Here is an 18,594-nt window from a genome sequence, read left to right as displayed (position 1 = left end):
TGTTGTTGCTGCTGCAGTTGTTGCTGCTGCTGTTGTTTCTGCTGCTGTTGTTGCTGCTGCTGTTGTTGCTGCTGCTGTTGGTTGTTGTTGTTGTTGTTGTTGTTGCTACTGCTGCTGTTGTTGTTGCTGCTGCTGTTGGTTGTTCTTGCTGCTGCTGTTGCTGTTGTTGCTGCTGCTGTTGGTGGTTGTTGCTGCTGCTGTTGATGTTGTTGCTGCTGCTGTTGCTGTTGTTGCTGCTGCTGTTGGTTGTTGTTGCTGCTGCTGTTGGTTGTTGTTGCTGCTGCTGTTGATGTTGTTGCTGCTGCTGTTGCTGTTGTTGCTGCTGCTGTTGGTTGTTGTTGCTGCTGCTGTTGGATGTTGTTGCTGCTGCTGTTGCTGTTGTTGCTGCTGCTGTTGGTTGTTGTTGCTGCTGCTGTTGGTTGTTGTTGCTGCTGCTGTTGCTGTTATTGCTGCTGCTGTTGGTTGTTGTTGCTGCTGCTGTTGGTTGTTGTTGCTGTTGGTTGTTGTTGATGTTGGTTGTTGTTGCTGTTGTTGCTACTGCTGCTGTTGTTGCTACTGCTGTTGGTTGTTGTTGCTGTTGGTTGTTGCTGTTGTTGCTACTGTTGTTGTTGTTGCTGTTGCTACTGTTGTTGTTGTTGTTGCTACTGTTGTTGTTGTTGCTGTTGTTGCTACTGTTGTTGTTGTTGCTACTGCTGTTGTTGTTGCTACTGCTGTTGTTGTTGCTGTTGTTGCTACTGCTGTTGGTTGTTGTTGCTACTGCTGTTGGTTGTTTTTGCTGTTGGTTGTTGTTGCTGTTGGTTGTTGTTGCTGTTGTTGCTAATGCTGTTGTTGTTGCTGTTGGTGCTACAGCTGTTGTTGTTGCTGTTGTTGTTGCTGTTGTTGTTGCTACTGCTGTTGATGCTACTGTTGTTGTTGCTATTGATGTTGTTGTTGCTGTTGTTGCTACTGTTGTTGTTGCTACTGCTGTTGTTGCTGCTGTTGTTGCTACTGTTGTTGTTGTTACTGCTGTTGCTGCTACTGTTGTTGTTGTTACTGCTGTTGCTGCTACTGTTGTTGTTGTTACTGCTGTTGCTGCTACTGTTGTTGTTGTTACTGCTGTTGTTGTTGCTGTTGTTGCTACTGTTGTTGCTGTTGTTGTTGCTACTGATGTTGTTGCTGTTGTTGCTACTGTTGTTGCTGTTGTTGCTACTGATGTTGTTGCTGTTGTTGCTACTGTTGTTGTTGCTGTTGTTGCTACTGTTGTTGCTGTTGTTGCTACTGTTGTTGTTGCTGTTGTTGCTACTGTTGTTGTTGCTGTTGTTACTACTGTTGTTGCTGTTGTTGCTACTGTTGTTGCTGTTGTTGCTACTGTTGTTGTTGCTGTTTTTGCTACTGTTGTTGTTGCTACTGTTGTTGTTGCTACTGTTGTTGTTGCTGTTGTTGCTACTGTTGTTGTTGCTGTTGTTGCTACTGTTGTTGCTACTGTTGTTGTTGCTGTTGTTGCTACTGTTGTTGTTGCTGTTGTTGCTACTGTTGTTGTTGCTGTTGTTGCTACTGTTGTTGTTGCTGTTGTTGCTACTGTTGTTGTTGCTGTTGTTGCTACTGTTGTTGTTGCTGTTGTTGCTACTGTTGTTGCTACTGTTGTTGTTGCTGTTGTTGCTACTGTTGTTGTTACTGTTGTTGCTACTGTTGTTGTTGCTACTGTTGTTGTTGCTAGGCTGCTACAACAGAGTGATAGTTAAAAAAACAATATTTGTACAGTTTTTTAAAGATGTTTGGCGAGATATATTGTGGTGAGTGATGGAGTTACCTCACTGTGGCAGGGAATGAGGGATCCTTCACCGTGGCAGGGAATGAGGGGATCCTCCACTGTGGCAGGGAATGAGGGGATCCTCCACTGTGGCAAGGAATGAGGGATCCTTCACCGTGGCAGGGAATGAGGGGATCCTCCACTGTGGCAGGGAATGAGGGGATCCTCCACTGTGGCAGGGAATGAGGGGATCCTCCACTGTGGCAGGGAATGAGGGATCCTTCACCGTGGCAGGGAATGAGGGGATCCTCCACTGTGGCAGGGAATGAGGGGATCCTCCACTGTGGCAAGGAATGAGGGATCCTTCACCGTGGCAGGGAATGAGGGGATCCTCCACTGTGGCAGGGAATGAGGGGATCCTCCACTGTGGCAGGGAATGAGGGGATCCTCCACTGTGGCAGGGAATGAGGGATCCTTCACCGTGGCAGGGAATGAGGGGATCCTCCACTGTGGCAGGGAATGAGGGGATCCTCCACTGTGGCAGGGAATGAGGGATCCTTCACCGTGGCAGGGAATGAGGGGATCCTCCACTGTGGCAGGGAATGAGGGGATCCTCCACTGTGGCAAGGAATGAGGGATCCTTCACCGTGGCAGGGAATGAGGGGATCCTCCACTGTGGCAGGGAATGAGGGGATCCTCCACTGTGGCAGGGAATGAGGGGATCCTCCACTGTGGCAGGGAATGAGGGATCCTTCACCGTGGCAGGGAATGAGGGGATCCTCCAGTGTGGCAGGGAATGACTGGATCCTCCACTGTGGCAGGGAATGAGGGGATCCTCCACTGTGGCAGGGAATGAGGGATCCTTCACCGTGGCAGGGAATGAGGGGATCCTCCACTGTGGCAGGGAATGAGGGGATCCTCCACTGTGGCAGGGAATGAGGGGATCCTCCACTGTGGCAGGGAATGAGGGATCCTTCACCGTGGCAGGGAATGAGGGGATCCTCCACTGTGGCAGGGAATGAGGGGATCCTCCACTGTGGCAGGGAATGAGGGGATCCTCCACTGTGGCAGGGAATGAGGGGATCCTCCACTGTGGCAGGGAATGAGGGGATCCTCCACTGTGGCAGGAAATGAGGGGATCCTCCAGTGTGGCAGGGAATGAGGGGATCCTCCAGTGTGGCAGGGAGTGAGGGGATCCTCCAGTGTGGCAGGGAATGAGGGGATCCTCCAGTGTGGCAGGGAATGAGGGGATCCTCCACTGTGGCAGGGAATGAGGGGATCCTCCACTGTGGCAGGGAATGAGGGGATCCTCCACCGTGGCAGGGAATGAGGGGATCCTCCACTGTGGCAGGGAATGAGGGGATCCTCCACTGTGGCAGGGAATGAGGGGATCCTCCACTGTGGCAGGGAATGAGGGATCCTTCACCGTGGCAGGGAATGAGGGGATCCTCCACTGTGGCAGGGAATGACTGGATCCTCCACTGTGGCAGGGAATGAGGGGATCCTCCACTGTGGCAGGGAATGAGGGATCCTTCACCGTGGCAGGGAATGAGGGGATCCTCCACTGTGGCAGGGAATGAGGGGATCCTCCACTGTGGCAGGGAATGAGGGGATCCTCCACTGTGGCAGGGAATGAGGGATCCTTCACCGTGGCAGGGAATGAGGGGATCCTCCACTGTGGCAGGGAATGAGGGGATCCTCCACTGTGGCAGGGAATGAGGGGATCCTCCACTGTGGCAGGGAATGAGGGGATCCTCCACTGTGGCAGGGAATGAGGGGATCCTCCACTGTGGCAGGAAATGAGGGGATCCTCCAGTGTGGCAGGGAATGAGGGGATCCTCCAGTGTGGCAGGGAGTGAGGGGATCCTCCAGTGTGGCAGGGAATGAGGGGATCCTCCACTGTGGCAGGGAATGAGGGGATCCTCCACTGTGGCAGGGAATGAGGGGATCCTCCACCGTGGCAGGGAATGAGGGGATCCTCCACTGTGGCAGGGAATGAGGGGATCCTCCACTGTGGCAGGGAATGAGGGGATCCTCCACTGTGGCAGGGAATGAGGGGATCCTCCACTGTGGCAGGGAATGATGGGATCCTCCACTGTGGCAGGGAATGAGGGGATCCTCCACTGTGGCAGGGAATGAGGGATCCTCCACTCTGGCAGGGAATGAGGGGATCCTCCAGTGTGGCAGGGAATGAGGGGATCCTCCAGTGTGGCAGGGAATGAGGGGATCCTCCAGTGTGGCAGGGAATGAGGGGATCCTCCACTGTGGCAGGGAATGAGGGGATCCTCCACTGTGGCAGGGAATGAGGGGATCCTCCACTGTGGCAGGGAATGAGGGGATCCTCCACTGTGGCAGGGAATGAGGGGATCCTCCACTGTGGCAGGGAATGAGGGGATCCTCCACTGTGGCAGGGAATGAGGGATCCTCCACTCTGGCAGGGAATGAGGGGATCCTCCAGTGTGGCAGGGAATGAGGGGATCCTCCAGTGTGGCAGGGAATGAGGGGATCCTCCAGTGTGGCAGGGAATGAGGGGATCCTCCAGTGTGGCAGGGAATGAGGGGATCCTCCAGTGTGGCAGGGAATGAGAGGATCCTCCAGTGTAGCAGGGAATGAGGGGATCCTCCACTGTGGCAGGGAATGAGGGATCCCCTACTGTGGCAGGGAATGAGGGATCCCCCACTGTGGCAGGGAATGAGGGGATCCTCCAGTGTGGCAGGGAATGAGGGGATCCTCCAGTGTGGCAGGGAATGAGGGGATCCTCCAGTGTGGCAGGGAATGAGGGGATCCTCCAGTGTGGCAGGGAATGAGAGGATCCTCCAGTGTACCAGGGAATGAGGGGATCCTCCACTGTGGCAGGGAATGAGGGATTCCCTACTGTGGCAGGGAATGAGGGATCCCCCACTGTGGTAGGGAATGAGGGGATCCTCCAGTGTGGCAGGGAATGAGGGGATCCTCCAGTGTGGCAGGGAATGAGAGGATCCTCCAGTGTGGCAATGAATGAGAGGATCCTCCACTGTGGCAGGGAATGAGGGGATCCTCCACTGTGTCAGGGAATGAGGGATCCCCCACTGTGGCAGGGAATGAGGGGATCCTCCAGTGTGGCAGGGAATGAGGGGATCCTCCAGTGTGGCAGGGAATGAGGGGATCCTCCAATGTGGCAGGGAATGAGGGATCCCCCACTGTGGCAGGGAATGAGGGGATCCTTCAGTGTGGCAAGGAATGAGGGGATCCTCCACTGTGGCAGGGAATGAAGGGATCATCCAGTGTGGCAGGGAATGAGGGGATCCCCCACTGTGGCAGGGAATGAGGGGATCCCCCACTGTGGCAGGGAATGAGGGGATCCTCCAGTGTGGCAGGGAATGAGGGAATCCTCCAGTGTGGTAGGGAATGAGGGAATCCTCCAGTGTGGCAGGGAATGAGAGGATCCTCCAGTGTGGCAGGGAATGAGGGGATCCCCCACTGTGGCAGGGAATGAGGGGATCATCCAGTGTGGCAGGGAATGAGGGAATCCTCCAGTGTGGCAGGGAATGAGGGAATCCTCCAGTGTGGCAGGGAATGAGAGGATCCTCCAGTGTGGCAGGGAATGAGGGGAACCCCCACTGTGGCAGGGAATGAGGGGATCATCCAGTGTGGCAGGGAATGATGGGATCCTCCAGTGTGGCAGGGAATGAGGGGATCCCCCACTGTGGCAGGGAATAAGGGGATCCTCCACTGTGGCAGGGAATGAGGTAATACTCCAGTGTGGCAGGGAATGAGGGGATCCTCCAGTGTGGCAGGGAACGAGAGGATCCTCCAGTGTGGCAGGGAATGAGGGGATCCTTCAGTGTGGCAGGGAATGAGAGGATCCTCCAGTGTGGCAGGGAATGAGGTGATCCTCCAGTGTGGCAGGGAATGAGGGGATCCTTCAGTGTGGCAGGGAATGAGAGAATCCTCCAGTATGGCAGGGAATGAGGGGATCCTCCACTGTGGCAGGGAACGAGAGGATCCTCCAGTGTGGCAGGGAATGAGGTGATCCTCCAGTGTGGCAGGGAATGAGGGGATCCTCCAGTGTGGCAGGGAATGAGGGGATCCTCCAGTGTGGCAGGGAATAAGGGGATCCCCCACTGTGGCAGGGAATGAGGTGATCCTCCAGTGTGGCAGGGAATGAGGGGATCCTCCAGTGTGGCAGGGAATGAGGGGATCCTGCAGTGTGGCAGGGAATGAGAGGATCCTCCAGTGTGGCAGGGAATGAGGTGATCCTCCAGTGTGGCAGGGAATGAGGGGATCCTGCAGTGTGGCAGGGAATGAGAGGATCCTCCAGTGTGGCAGGGAATGAGGTGATCCTCCAGTGTGGCAGGGAATGAGGGGATCCTCCAGTGTGGCAGGGAATGAGGGGATCCTCCAGTGTGGCAGGGAATGAGGTGATCCCCCACTGTGGCAGGGAATGAGAAGATCCTCCAGTGTGGCAGGGAATGAGGTGATCCCCCACTGTGGCAGGGAATGAGAGGATCCTCCAGTGTGGCAGGGAATGAGGGGATCCTGCAGTGTGGCAGGGAATGAGAGGATCCTCCAGTGTGGCAGGGAATGAGGTGATCCTCCAGTGTGGCAGGGAATGAGGGGATCCTGCAGTGTGGCAGGGAATGAGAGGATCCTCCAGTGTGGCAGGGAATGAGGTGATCCTCCACTGTGGCAGGGAATGAGGGGATCCTCCAGTGTGGCAGGGAATGAGGTGATCCTCCAGTGTGGCAGGGAATGAGGGGATCCTGCAGTGTGGCAGGGAATGAGAGGATCCTCCTGTGTGGCAGGGAATGAGGTGATCCTCCAGTGTGGCAGGGAATGAGGGGATCCTGCAGTGTGGCAGGGAATGAGAGGATCCTCCAGTGTGGCAGGGAATGAGGTGATCCTCCACTGTGGCAGGGAATGAGGGGATCCTCCAGTGTGGCAGGGAATGAGGTGATCCTCCAGTGTGGCAGGGAATGAGGGGATCCTCCAGTGTGGCAGGGAATGAGGGGATCCTCCAGTGTGGCAGGGAATGAGGTGATCCCCCACTGTGGCAGGGAATGAGAGGATCCTCCAGTGTGGCAGGGAATGAGGGGATCCTCCAGTGTGGCAGGGAATGAGGGGATCCTGCAGTGTGGCAGGGAATGAGAGGATCCTCCAGTGTGGCAGGGAATGAGGTGATCCTCCAGTGTGGCAGGGAATGAGGGGATCCTCCAGTGTGGCAGGGAATGAGGGGATCCTCCAGTGTGGCAGGGAATGAGGTGATCCCCCACTGTGGCAGGGAATGAGAGGATCCTCCAGTGTGGCAGGGAATGAGGGGATCCTCCAGTGTGGCAGGGAATGAGGGGATCCTGCAGTGTGGCAGGGAATGAGAGGATCCTCCAGTGTGGCAGGGAATGAGGTGATCCTCCAGTGTGGCAGGGAATGAGGGGATCCTCCAGTGTGGCAGGGAATGAGGGGATCCTCCAGTGTGGCAGGGAATGAGGTGATCCCCCACTGTGGCAGGGAATTAAACCCCAGTGCTTCCCATTCCCCAGGTACTATATGACCTACGGGTTTAATACTTCCTAATAATAATAATGATAATAATAATAATAATAATAATAATAATAATAATAATAATAATAATAATAATAATAATAATATTAATATTATTAATAATAATAACATGTAATGTTGGTGAGTAATTAATGATGATTGTTTTTCTTGTTGGTGGTGTGTTCAGCGCTGAGTGAGGAGGAAGCTTTGATGAAGAGTGTCATCAGCCCTGAGGATGTACTCAGACTTAACAAAATCACAGAGAGTAAGTACTGCCTCTTGTTGCCTCTCACTCACCTCCTTCACTGCAAGTACAACTGTCATTGCTGCCTCTCACTCACCTCCTACACTGCAAGTACAACTGTCTTGCTGCCTCTCACTCACCTCCTACACTGCATGTACAACTGTCCTTGCTGCCTCTCACTCACCTCCTACACTGCATGTACAACTGTCTTGCTGCCTCTCACTCACCTCCTACACTGCATGTACAGCTGTCCTTGCTGCCTCTCACTCACCTCCTACACTGCATGTACAACTGTCCTTGCTGCCTCTCACTCACCTACTACACTGCATGTACAACTGTCTTGCTGCCTCTCACTCACCTCCTACACTACACTGCATGTACAACTGTCATTGCTGCCTCTCACTCACCTCCTTCACTGCAAGTACACTGCATGTACAACTGTCTTGCTGCCTCTCACTCACCTCCTACACTGCATGTACAACTGTCCTTGCTGCCTCTCACTCACCTACTACACTGCATGTACAACTGTCTTGCTGCCTCTCACTCACCTCATACACTGCATGTACAACTGTCTTGCTGCCTCTCACTCACCTCCTACACTGCATGTACAACTGTCTTGCTGCCTCTCACTCACCTCCTACACTGCAAGTACAACTGTCTTGCTGCCTCTCACTCACCTACACTACATGTACAACTGTCCTTGCTGCCTCTCACTCACCCTCCTACACTGCATGTACAACTGTCTTGCTGCCTCTCACTCACCTCCTACACTGCATGTACAACTGTCCTTGCTGCCTCTCACTCACCTCCTACACTGCAAGTACAACTGTCCTTGCTGCCTCTCACTCACCTCCTACACTGCATGTACAACTGTCATTGCTGCCTCTCACTCACCTCCTACACTGCATGTACAACTGTCATTGCTGCCTCTCACTCACCTCCTACACTGCATGTACAACTGTCTTGCTGCCTCTCACTCACCTCCTACACTGCAAGTACAACTGTCATTGCTGCCTCTCACTCACCTCCTACACTGCAAGTACAACTGTCATTGCTGCCTCTCACTCACCTCCTACACTGCATGTACAACTGTCCTTGCTGCCTCTCACTCACCCTCCTACACTGCAAGTACAACTGTCATTGCTGCCTCTCACTCACCTCCTACACTGCATGTACAACTGTCTTGCTGCCTCTCACTCACCTCCTACACTGCATGTACAACTGTCATTGCTGCCTCTCACTCACCTCCTACACTGCGAGTACAACTGTCATTGCTGCCTCTCACTCACCTCCTACACTGCATGTACAACTGTCTTGCTGCCTCTCACTCACCTCCTACACTGCATGTACAACTGTCTTGCTGCCTCTCACTCACCTCCTACACTGCATGTACAACTGTCATTGCTGCCTCTCACTCACCCTCCTACACTGCATGTACAGCTGTCCTTGCTGCCTCTCACTCACCTCCTACACTGCATGTACAACTGTCTTGCTGCCTCTCACTCACCCTCCTACACTGCATGTACAACTGTCTTGCTGCCTCTCACTCACCTCCTACACTGCATGTACAACTGCCCTTGCTGCCTCTCACTCACCCTCCTACATTGCATGTACAACTGTCATTGCTACCTCTCACTCACCTCCTACTCTGCATGTACAACTGTCTTGCTGCCTCTCACTCACCCTCCTACATTGCATGTACAACTGTCATTGCTACCTCTCACTCACCCTCTTACACTGCAAGTACAACTGTCATTGCTGCCTCTCACTCACCCTCCTACACTGCAAGTACAACTGTCCTTGCTGCCTCTCACTCACCTCCTACACTGCAAGTACAACTGTCATTGCTGCCTCTCATTCACCCTCCTACACTGCAAGTACAACTGTCATTGCTGCCTCTCACTCACCTCCTACACTGCAAGTACAACTGTCCTTGCTGCCTCTCACTCACCTCCTACACTGCATGTACAACTGTCATTGCTGCCTCTCACTCACCTCCTACACTGCAAGTACAACTGTCATTGCTGCCTCTCACTCACCTCCTACACTGCATGTACAACTGTCCTTGCTGCCTCTTACTCACCTCCTACACTACAAGTACAACTGTCATTGATGCCTCTCACTCACCTCCTACACTGCAAGTACAACTGTCATTGCTGCCTCTCACTCACCTCCTACACTGCAAGTACAACTGTCTTGCTGCCTCTCACTCACCTCCTACACTGCAAGTATAACTGTCACTGCTGCCTCTCACTCACCCTCCTACACTGCAAGTACAACTGTCATTGCTGCCTCTCACTCACCTCCTACACTGCAAGTACAACTGTCCTTGCTGCCTCTCACTCACCTCCTACACTGCATGTACAACTGTCCTTGCTGCCTCTCACTTACCCTCCTACACTGCATGTACAACTGTCTTGCTGCCTCTCACTCACCCTCCTACACTGCAAGCACAACTGTCATTGCTGCCTCTCACCCTCCTACACTGCAAGTACAACTGTCATTGCTGCCTCTCACTCACCCTCCTACACTGCAAGTACAACTGTCATTGCTGCCTCTCACTCACCTCCTACACTGCATGTACAACTGTCTTGCTGCCTCTCACTCACCTCTTACACTGCATGTACAACTGTCATTGCTGCCTCTCACTCACCCTCCTACACTGCATGTACAGCTGTCCTTGCTGCCTCTCACTCACCTCCTACACTGCAAGTACAACTGTCCTTGCTGCCTCTCACGCACCCTCCTACACTGCAAGTACAACTGTCATTGCTGCCTCTCACTCACCCTCCTACACTGCATGTACCAGTGTCATTGCTGCCTCTCACTCACCTCCTACACTGCAAGTACAACTGTCATTGCTGCCTCTCATTCACCCTCCTACACTGCAAGTACAACTGTCATTGCTGCCTCTCACTCACCTCCTACACTGCATGTACAACTGTCATTGCTGCCTCTCACTCACCTCCTACACTGCAAGTACAACTGTCCTTGCTGCCTCTCACTCACCTCCTACACTGCATGTACAACTGTCATTGCTGCCTCTCACTCACCTCCTACACTGCAAGTACAACTGTCCTTGCTGCCTCTTACTCACCTCCTACACTACAAGTACAACTGTCATTGATGCCTCTCACTCACCTCCTACACTGCAAGTACAACTGTCATTGCTGCCTCTCACTCACCTCCTACACTGCAAGTACAACTGTCTTGCTGCCTCTCACTCACCTCCTACACTGCAAGTATAACTGTCACTGCTGCCTCTCACTCACCCTCCTACACTGCAAGTACAACTGTCTTGCTGCCTCTCACTCACCTCCTACACTGCAAGTATAACTGTCACTGCTGCCTCTCACTCACCCTCCTACACTGCAAGTACAACTGTCATTGCTGCCTCTCACTCACCTCCTACACTGCAAGTACAACTGTCCTTGCTGCCTCTCACTCACCTCCTACACTGCAAGTACAACTGTCCTTGCTGCCTCTCACTCACCTCCTACACTGCATGTACAACTGTCCTTGCTGCCTCTCACTCACCCTCCTACACTGCATGTACAACTGTCTTGCTGCCTCTCACTCACCCTCCTACACTGCAAGTACAACTGTCATTGCTGCCTCTCACTCACCCTCCTACACTGCAAGTACAACTGTCATTGCTGCCTCTCACTCACCCTCCTACACTGCAAGTACAACTGTCATTGCTGCCTCTCACTCACCTCCTACACTGCAAGTACAACTGTCCTTGCTGCCTCTCACTCACCTCCTACACTGCATGTACAACTGTCTTGCTGCCTCTCACTCACCTCCTACACTGCATGTACAACTGTCTTGCTGCCTCTCACTCACCTCCTACACTGCAAGTACAACTGTCTTGCTGCCTCTCACTCACCTCCTACACTGCAAGTATAACTGTCACTGCTGCCTCTCACTCACCCTCCTACACTGCAAGTACAACTGTCATTGCTTCCTCTCACTCACCTCCTACACTGCAAGTACAACTGTCATTGCTTCCTCTCACTCACCCTCCTACACTGCATGTATAACTGTCTTGCTGCCTCTCACTCACCTCCTACACTGCATGTACAACTGTCATTGCTGCCTCTCACTCACCTCCTACACTGCAAGTACAACTGTCATTGCTGCCTCTCACTCACCTCCTACACTGCAAGTACAACTGTCATTGCTGCCTCTCACTCACAAGCCAAGTAAGACTACCTGGAGGGCTTGTTCCCTCCAGGTTTTATTGAAGCTTTGGTTACATAAAGATGTCTAGGAAATACTGCTCTTATTTATACATGGAAGTATTTTTTTTACACAGGGTTTGACAAGGTTAAGGATCCCTAGCTTTATTGATGAGCTGTTTACAGGTTAAGGATTACTAACTTTATAAGAACATAAGAAAGGAGGAACACTGCAGCAGGCCTGTTGGCCCATACTAGGCAGGTCCTTTACAATTCATCCCACTAACAAAACATTTGCCCAACCCAATTTTCAATGCCACCCAAGAAATAAGCTCTGATGTGCAAGTCCCACTCAAATCCAACCCCTCCCACTCATGTACTTATCCAACCTAAATTTGAAACCACCCAAAGTCCTAGCCTCAATAACCCAACTAGGCAGACTGTTCCACTCATCAACTACCCTATTTCCAAACCAATACTTTCCTATGTCCTTTCTAAATTTAAACTTATCTAATTTAAATCCATTACTGCGGGTTCTCTCTCGGAGAGATATCCTCAAGACCTTATTAATATCCCCTTTATTAATACCTACCTTCCACTTATACACTTCGATCAGGTCTCCCCTCATTCTTCGTCTAACAAGTGAATGTAACTTAAGAGTCTTCAATCTTTCTTCATAAGGAAGATTTCTAATGCTATGTATTAATTTGCTCATCCTACGCTGAATGTTTTCTAACGAATTTATGTCCATTCTGTAATATGGAGACCAGAACTGAGCTGCATAATCTAGGTGAGGCCTTACTAATGATGTATAAAGCTGCAGTATGACCTCTGGACTTCTGTTGCTTACACTTCTTGATATAAATCCCAGTAATCTATTTGCCTTATTACGTACGCTTAGGCATTGCTGTCTTGGTTTAAGGTTGCTGCTTACCATAACCCCCAAGTCCTTTTCGCAATCTGTATGGCTAAGTTCTACATCATTTAACTTATAAGTACTAGGGTTATGGGCACTCCCAAGCTTCAGAACCTTGCATTTATCTACATTGAACTGCATCTGCCACTTTTCTGACCAAGAATAGAGTTTGTTTAAATCCTCCTGAAGTTCCCTAACATCTACGTTTGAATCAATTATCCTACCTATCTTAATCAATTATCCTAGGTATCTAAATCAATTATCCTACCTATCTAATCAATTATCCTACCTATCTAATCAATTATCCTACCTATCCAAATCAATTATCCTACCTATATCAGCTCATTTGAAAGCATTTTTATTGTTATGAGACATACAAGTAGGGAACAGGATGAAGTTGGAGCCATCTGTGGGCCAGCATTTTCATCTGATCAACTGACTTCATCTCGTTGACATCAATATGCTGTACGAATGTGTTCCATACTCGAGTCATCCTGGGTATATATGATCTCAGATGAAGTGATGTTCTGGAGAAGGGTACAGCCAAAGTGAAGTTGCAGCTTTCTGCCCGTCTTGTGGTATAAAAGCTTGTTTCACGCTGTCCTCGAAGTAGATCCAAGTGTGGTACTTTGACAATTTTGGCCTTGTACATGACAGTAAGGCCACCCACATCCCTCCTATGTTGCAGGCTCTGCTGCAGATATAACCTGGGATATCCCTATAAAGTAAAACATTGACCTATTTCTGATCAGAAGAGACATTCCTTGGTTATTTTGCGGAAAGTTATGTGATTAATTTAAATGAAACATCAAGACTTACACAACCTGACATCAAGACTTACACAACCTGACATCAAGACTTACACAACCTGACATCAAGACTTACACAACCTGACATCAAAACTTACACAACGTGACATCAAGACTTACACAACCTGACATCAAGACTTACACAACCTGACATCAAGACTTACACAACCTGACATCAAGACTTACACAACCTGACATTAAGACTTACACAACCTGACATTAAGACTTACATAACCTAACATCAAGACTTACACAACCTGACATCAAGACTTACACAACCTGACATCAAGACTTACACAACCTGACATCAAGACTTACACAACCTGACATCAAGACTTACACAACCTGACATCAAGACTTACACAACCTAACATCAAGACTTACACAACCTGACATCAAGACTTACACAAGGGAAGGAAGGTAGGGAGGGGAAGGAAGGTAGGGAGGGGAAGGAAGGTAGGGAGGGGGAAGGAAGGTAGGGAGGGGAAGGAAGGTAGGGAGGGGGAAGGAAGGTAGGTAAGGGAAGGAAGGTAGGGAGGGGAAGGAAGGTAGGGAGGGGAAGGAAGGTAGGGAGGGGAAAGAAGGTAGGGAGGGGAAAGGAAGGTAGGTAAGGGAAGGAAGGTAGGGAGGGGAAGGAAGGTAGGGAGGGGAAGGAAGGTAGGGAGGGGGACGGATGGTAGGGAGGGGAAGGAAGGTAGGGAGGGGAAGGAAGGTAGGGAGGGGAAGGAAGGTAGGGAGGGGAAGGAAGGTAGGGAGGGGAAGGAAGGCAGGGAGGGGGAAGGAAGGTCGGGAGGGGAAGGAAGGTAGGGAAGGGAAGGAAGGCAGGGAGGGGGAAGGAAGGTAGGGAGGGGGAAGGAAGGTAGGGAGGGGAAGGAAGGTAGGGAAGGGAAGGAAGGTACGGAGGTGAAGGAAGGTAGGGAGGGGAAGGAAGGTAGGGAGGGGGAAGGAAGGTAGGTAAGGGAAGGAAGGTAGGGAGGGGAAGGAAGGTAGGGAGGGGAAGGAAGGTAGGGAGGGGGAAGGAAGGTAGGGAGGGGAAGGAAGGTAGGTAAGGGAAGGAAGGTAGGGAGGGGAAGGAAGGTAGGGAGGGGAAGGAAGGTAGGGAGGGGGAAGGAAGGTAGGGAGGGGAAGGAAGGTAGGGAGGGGGAAGGAAGGTAGGTAAGGGAAGGAAGGTAGGGAGGGGAAGGAAGGTAGGGAGGGGAAGGAAGGTAGGGAGGGGAAAGAAGGTAGGGAGGGGAAAGGAAGGTAGGTAAGGGAAGGAAGGTAGGGAGGGGAAGGAAGGTAGGGAGGGGAAGGAAGGTAGGGAGGGGGAAGGAAGGTAGGGAGGGGAAGGAAGGTAGGGAGGGGAAGGAAGGTAGGGAGGGGAAGGAAGGTAGGGAGGGGAAGGAAGGTAGGGAGGGGAAGGAAGGCAGGGAGGGGAAGGAAGGTAGGGAGGGGAAGGAAGGTAGGGAGGGGAAGGAAGGTAGGGAGGGGGAAGGAAGGTAGGGAGGGGAAGGAAGGTAGGGAGGGGAAGGAAGGTAGGGAAGGGAAGGAAGGTACGGAGGTGAAGGAAGGTAGGGAGGGGAAGGAAGGTAGGGAGGGGGAAGGAAGGTAGGTAAGGGAAGGAAGGTAGGGAGGGGAAGGAAGGTAGGGAGGGGAAGGAAGGTAGGGAGGGGGAAGGAAGGTAGGTAGAGGAAGGAAGGTAGGGAGGGGGAGGAAGGTAGGGAGGGGAAGGAAGGTATGGACGGGGAAGGAAGGTAGGGAGGGGAAGGAAGGTAGGGAAGGGAAGGAAGGCAGGGAGGGGAAGAAAGGTAGGGAGGGGGAAGGAAGGTAGGTAAGGGAAGGAAGGTAGGGAGGGGAAGGAAGGTAGGGAGGGGAAGGAAGGTTGGGTGGGGGAAGGAAGGTAGGGAGGGGAAGGAAGGTAGGGAGGGGAAGGAAGGTAGGGAGGGGAAGGAAGGTAGGGAGGGGAAGGAAGGTAGGGAGGGGAAGGAAGGCAGGGAGGGGGAAGGAAGGTAGGGAGGGGAAGTAAGGTAGGGAGGGGAAGGAAGGTAGGGAGGGGGAAGGAAGGTAAGGAGGGGGAAGGAAGGTAGGGAGGGGAAGGAAGGGAGGGAAGGGAAGGAAGGTACGGAGGTGAAGGAAGGTAGGGAGGGGAAGGAAGGTAGGGAGGGGGAAGGAAGGTAGGGAGGGGGAAGGAAGGTAGGGAGGGGAAGGAAGGTAGGGAGGGGAAGGAAGGCAGGGAGGGGGAAGGAAGGAAGGGAGGGGAAGGAAGGTAGGGAGGGGGAGGGAGGTAGGGAGGGGAAGTAAGGTATGGAGGGGGAAGGAAGGTAGGGTGGGGAAGGAAGGTAGGGAGGGGAAGGAAGGCAGGGAGGGGAAGGAAGGTAGGGAGGGGAAGGAAGGTAGGGAGGGGGAAGGAAGGTAGGTAGAGGAAGGAAGGTAGGGAGGGGGAAGGAAGGTAGGGAGGGGAAGGAAGGTATGGAGGGGGAAGGAAGGTAGGGAGGGGAAGGAAGGTAGGGAAGGGAAGGAAGGTACGGAGGTGAAGGAAGGTAGGGAGGGGAAGGAAGGTAGGGAGGGGGAAGGAAGGTAGGTAAGGGAAGGAAGGTAGGGAGAGGAAGGAAGGTAGGGAGGGGAAGGAAGGTAGGGAGGAGAAAGAAGGTAGGGAGGGGAAAGGAAGGTAGGTAAGGGAAGGAAGGTAGGGAGGGGGGAGGAAGGTAGGGAGGGGAAGGAAGGTATGGAGGGGGAAGGAAGGTAGGGAGGGGAAGGAAGGTAGGGAGGGGAAGGAAGGCAGGGAGGGGAAGGAAGGTAGGGAGGGGAAGGAAGGTAGGGAGGGGAAGGAAGGTAGGGAGGGGGAAGGAAGGTAGGTAAGGGAAGGAAGGTAGGGAGGGGAAGGAAGGTAGGGAGGGGAAGGAAGGTAGGGAGGGGGAAGGAAGGTAGGTAGAGGAAGGAAGGTAGGGAGGGGGGAGGAAGGTAGGGAGGGGAAGGAAGGTATGGAGGGGGAAGGAAGGTAGGGAGGGGAAGGAAGGTAGGGAGGGGAAGGAAGGCAGGGAGGGGAAGGAAGGTAGGGAGGGGAAGGAAGGTAGGGAGGGGGAAGGAAGGTAGGTAGAGGAAGGAAGGTAGGGAGGGGGGAAGGAAGGTAGGGAGGGGAAGGAAGGTATGGAGGGGGAAGGAAGGTAGGGAGGGGAAGGAAGGTAGGGAAGGGAAGGAAGGTACGGAGGTGAAGGAAGGTAGGGAGGGGAAGGAAGGTAGGGAGGGGGAAGGAAGGTAGGTAAGGGAAGGAAGGTAGGGAGAGGAAGGAAGGTAGAGAGGGGAAGGAAGGTAGGGAGGGGAAAGAAGGTAGGGAGGGGAAAGGAAGGTAGGTAAGGGGAAGGAAGGTAGGGGAGGGGGGAGGAAGGTAGGGAGGGGAAGGAAGGTATAGGGAGGGGGAAGGAAGGTAGGGAGGGGGAAGGAAGGTAGGGAGGGGAAGGAAGGCAGGGAGGGGGGAAGGTAGGGAGGGGGAAGGAAATGTAGGTAAGTGAAGGGAGGGTAGGGAGGGAAGGAAGGTAGGGAGGGGAGAGGGAGGAGGGTAGGGAGGAAGAAGGTAGGGAGGGGGAAGGGAAGGAAGGTAGCTTGGAAGGAAGGTAGGGAGGAAGGAAGGCCAGGGGAGGGGAAGGAAGGAAGGTAGGGAGGGGAAGGAAGGTAGGGTGGGAGGAAGGTAGGGAGGAGGGAAGGTAGGTAGGAGGAAGGGAAGGGGGAAGGATATGGAGGAAGTAAGGTAGGAGGAAGGAAGGTAGGGGGAGGAAGGAAGGTACGGAGGTGAAGGAGGTAGGGGAGGTAAGGGAGGAGGAGGGGGAGGAAGGGGAAGGAAGGTAAGGGAAGGGGAATAGGGCCAAGGAGGGGAGGGGAGGAGGAATTAGGGAGGGGTGGGGAGGGGAAGGTAAGGTAGGGGAGGAAGAGGTAGGTAGGGAGGAAGGTAAGGGGGAAGGAAGGAAGGTAGGGGAGGGAAGGAAGGTATGGAGGAAGGAGGTGGGAGGGAAGGAAGGTAGGGAAGGGGAAGGAAGGTAGGTAGAGGAAGGAAGGTAGGGAGGGGGAAGGAAGGTAGGGAGGGGAAGGAAGGTATGGAGGGGGAAGTAAGGTAGGGAGGGGAAGGAAGGTAGGGAAGGGAAGGAAGGTACGGAGGTGAAGGAAGGTAGGGAGGGTAAGGAAGGTAGGGAGGGGGAAGGAAGGTAGGTAAGGGAAGGAAGGTAGGGAGGGGAAGGAAGGTAGGGAGGGGAAGGAAGGTAGGGAGGGGAAAGAAGGTAGGGAGGGGAAAGGAAGGTAGGTAGCGGAAGGAAGGTAGGGCGGGGAAGGAAGGTAGGGAGGGGGAAGGAAGGTAGGTAGAGGAAGGAAGGTAGGGAGGGGGAAGAAAGGTAGGGAGGGGAAGGAAGGTATTGAGGGGAAAGGAAGGTAGGGAGGGGATGGAAAGTAGGGAAGAAAAGGTAGGGAGGGGAAGGAATGTAGGTAGGGGAAGGAAGGTAGGGAGCGAGAAGGAAGGTAGGGAGGGGGAAGGAAGGTAGGGAGGGGAAGGAAGGTAGGGAAGGGAAGGAAGGTAGGGAGGGGAAGGAAGGTAGGTAGGGGAAGGAAGGTAGGGAGGGGAAAGAAGGTAGGGAGGGGAAGGAAGATAGGGAGGGGAAAGAAGGTAGGGAGGGGGAAGGAAGGTAGGTAAGGGAAGGAAGGTAGGGAGCGGAAGGAAGGTACGGAGGGGGGAGGAAGGTAGGTAGGGGAAGGAAGGTAGGGATGAGAAGGAAGGTACGGAGGGGGAAGGAAGGTAGGTAGGGGAAGGAAGGTAGGGAGGGAAAGGCAGGTAGGGAGGGGAAGGAAGATAGGGAGGGGAAAGAAGGTAGGGAGGGGGAAGGAAGGTAGGTAAGGGAAGGAAGGTAGGGAGGGGAAGGAAGGTAGGTAGGGGAAGGAAGGTAGGGAGGGGAAGGAAGGAGGGAGGGGAAAGAAGGTAGGGAGGGGAAAGGAAGGTAGGTAGCGGAAGGAAGGTAGGGAGGGGATAGAAGGTTGGGTGGGGGAAGGAAGGTAGGTATTGGAAGGAAGGTAGGGAGGGGGAAGGAAGGTAGGGAGGGGAAGGAAGGTATGGAGGGGGAAGCAAGATAGGGAGCGAGAAAGAAGGTAGGGAGGGGGAAGGAAGGTAGGGAGGGGAAGGAAGGTAGGGAAGGGGAAGGAAAGTAGGGAGAGGAAGGAAGGTAGGGAGGGGGAAGGAAGGT

The 18,594-nt window shown here is 53.2% G+C and overlaps 1 protein-coding gene across 2 annotated transcripts in view; it reads left to right on the top strand.

The window, feature by feature from the left end:
* unc-119 (unc-119 lipid binding chaperone) overlaps window positions 1-18,594 on the top strand; it is a 194,893-nt gene that overhangs the window by 53,520 nt on the left and 122,779 nt on the right. For both annotated transcript variants that reach the window (XM_070097598.1, XM_070097597.1), the window contains exon 2: window positions 7,434-7,511. In XM_070097598.1, coding sequence (XP_069953699.1) covers window positions 7,434-7,511 — 78 coding nt within the window. The remainder of the gene's footprint in view (window positions 1-7,433; window positions 7,512-18,594) is intronic.

Source organism: Cherax quadricarinatus, chromosome 58, assembly GCF_038502225.1.
Source record: "Cherax quadricarinatus isolate ZL_2023a chromosome 58, ASM3850222v1, whole genome shotgun sequence".
Lineage (NCBI taxonomy): Eukaryota > Metazoa > Arthropoda > Malacostraca > Decapoda > Parastacidae > Cherax > Cherax quadricarinatus.
Note: the sequence above shows the minus strand (reverse complement) of the source record. Positions and strands in the feature narration are given on the sequence as shown.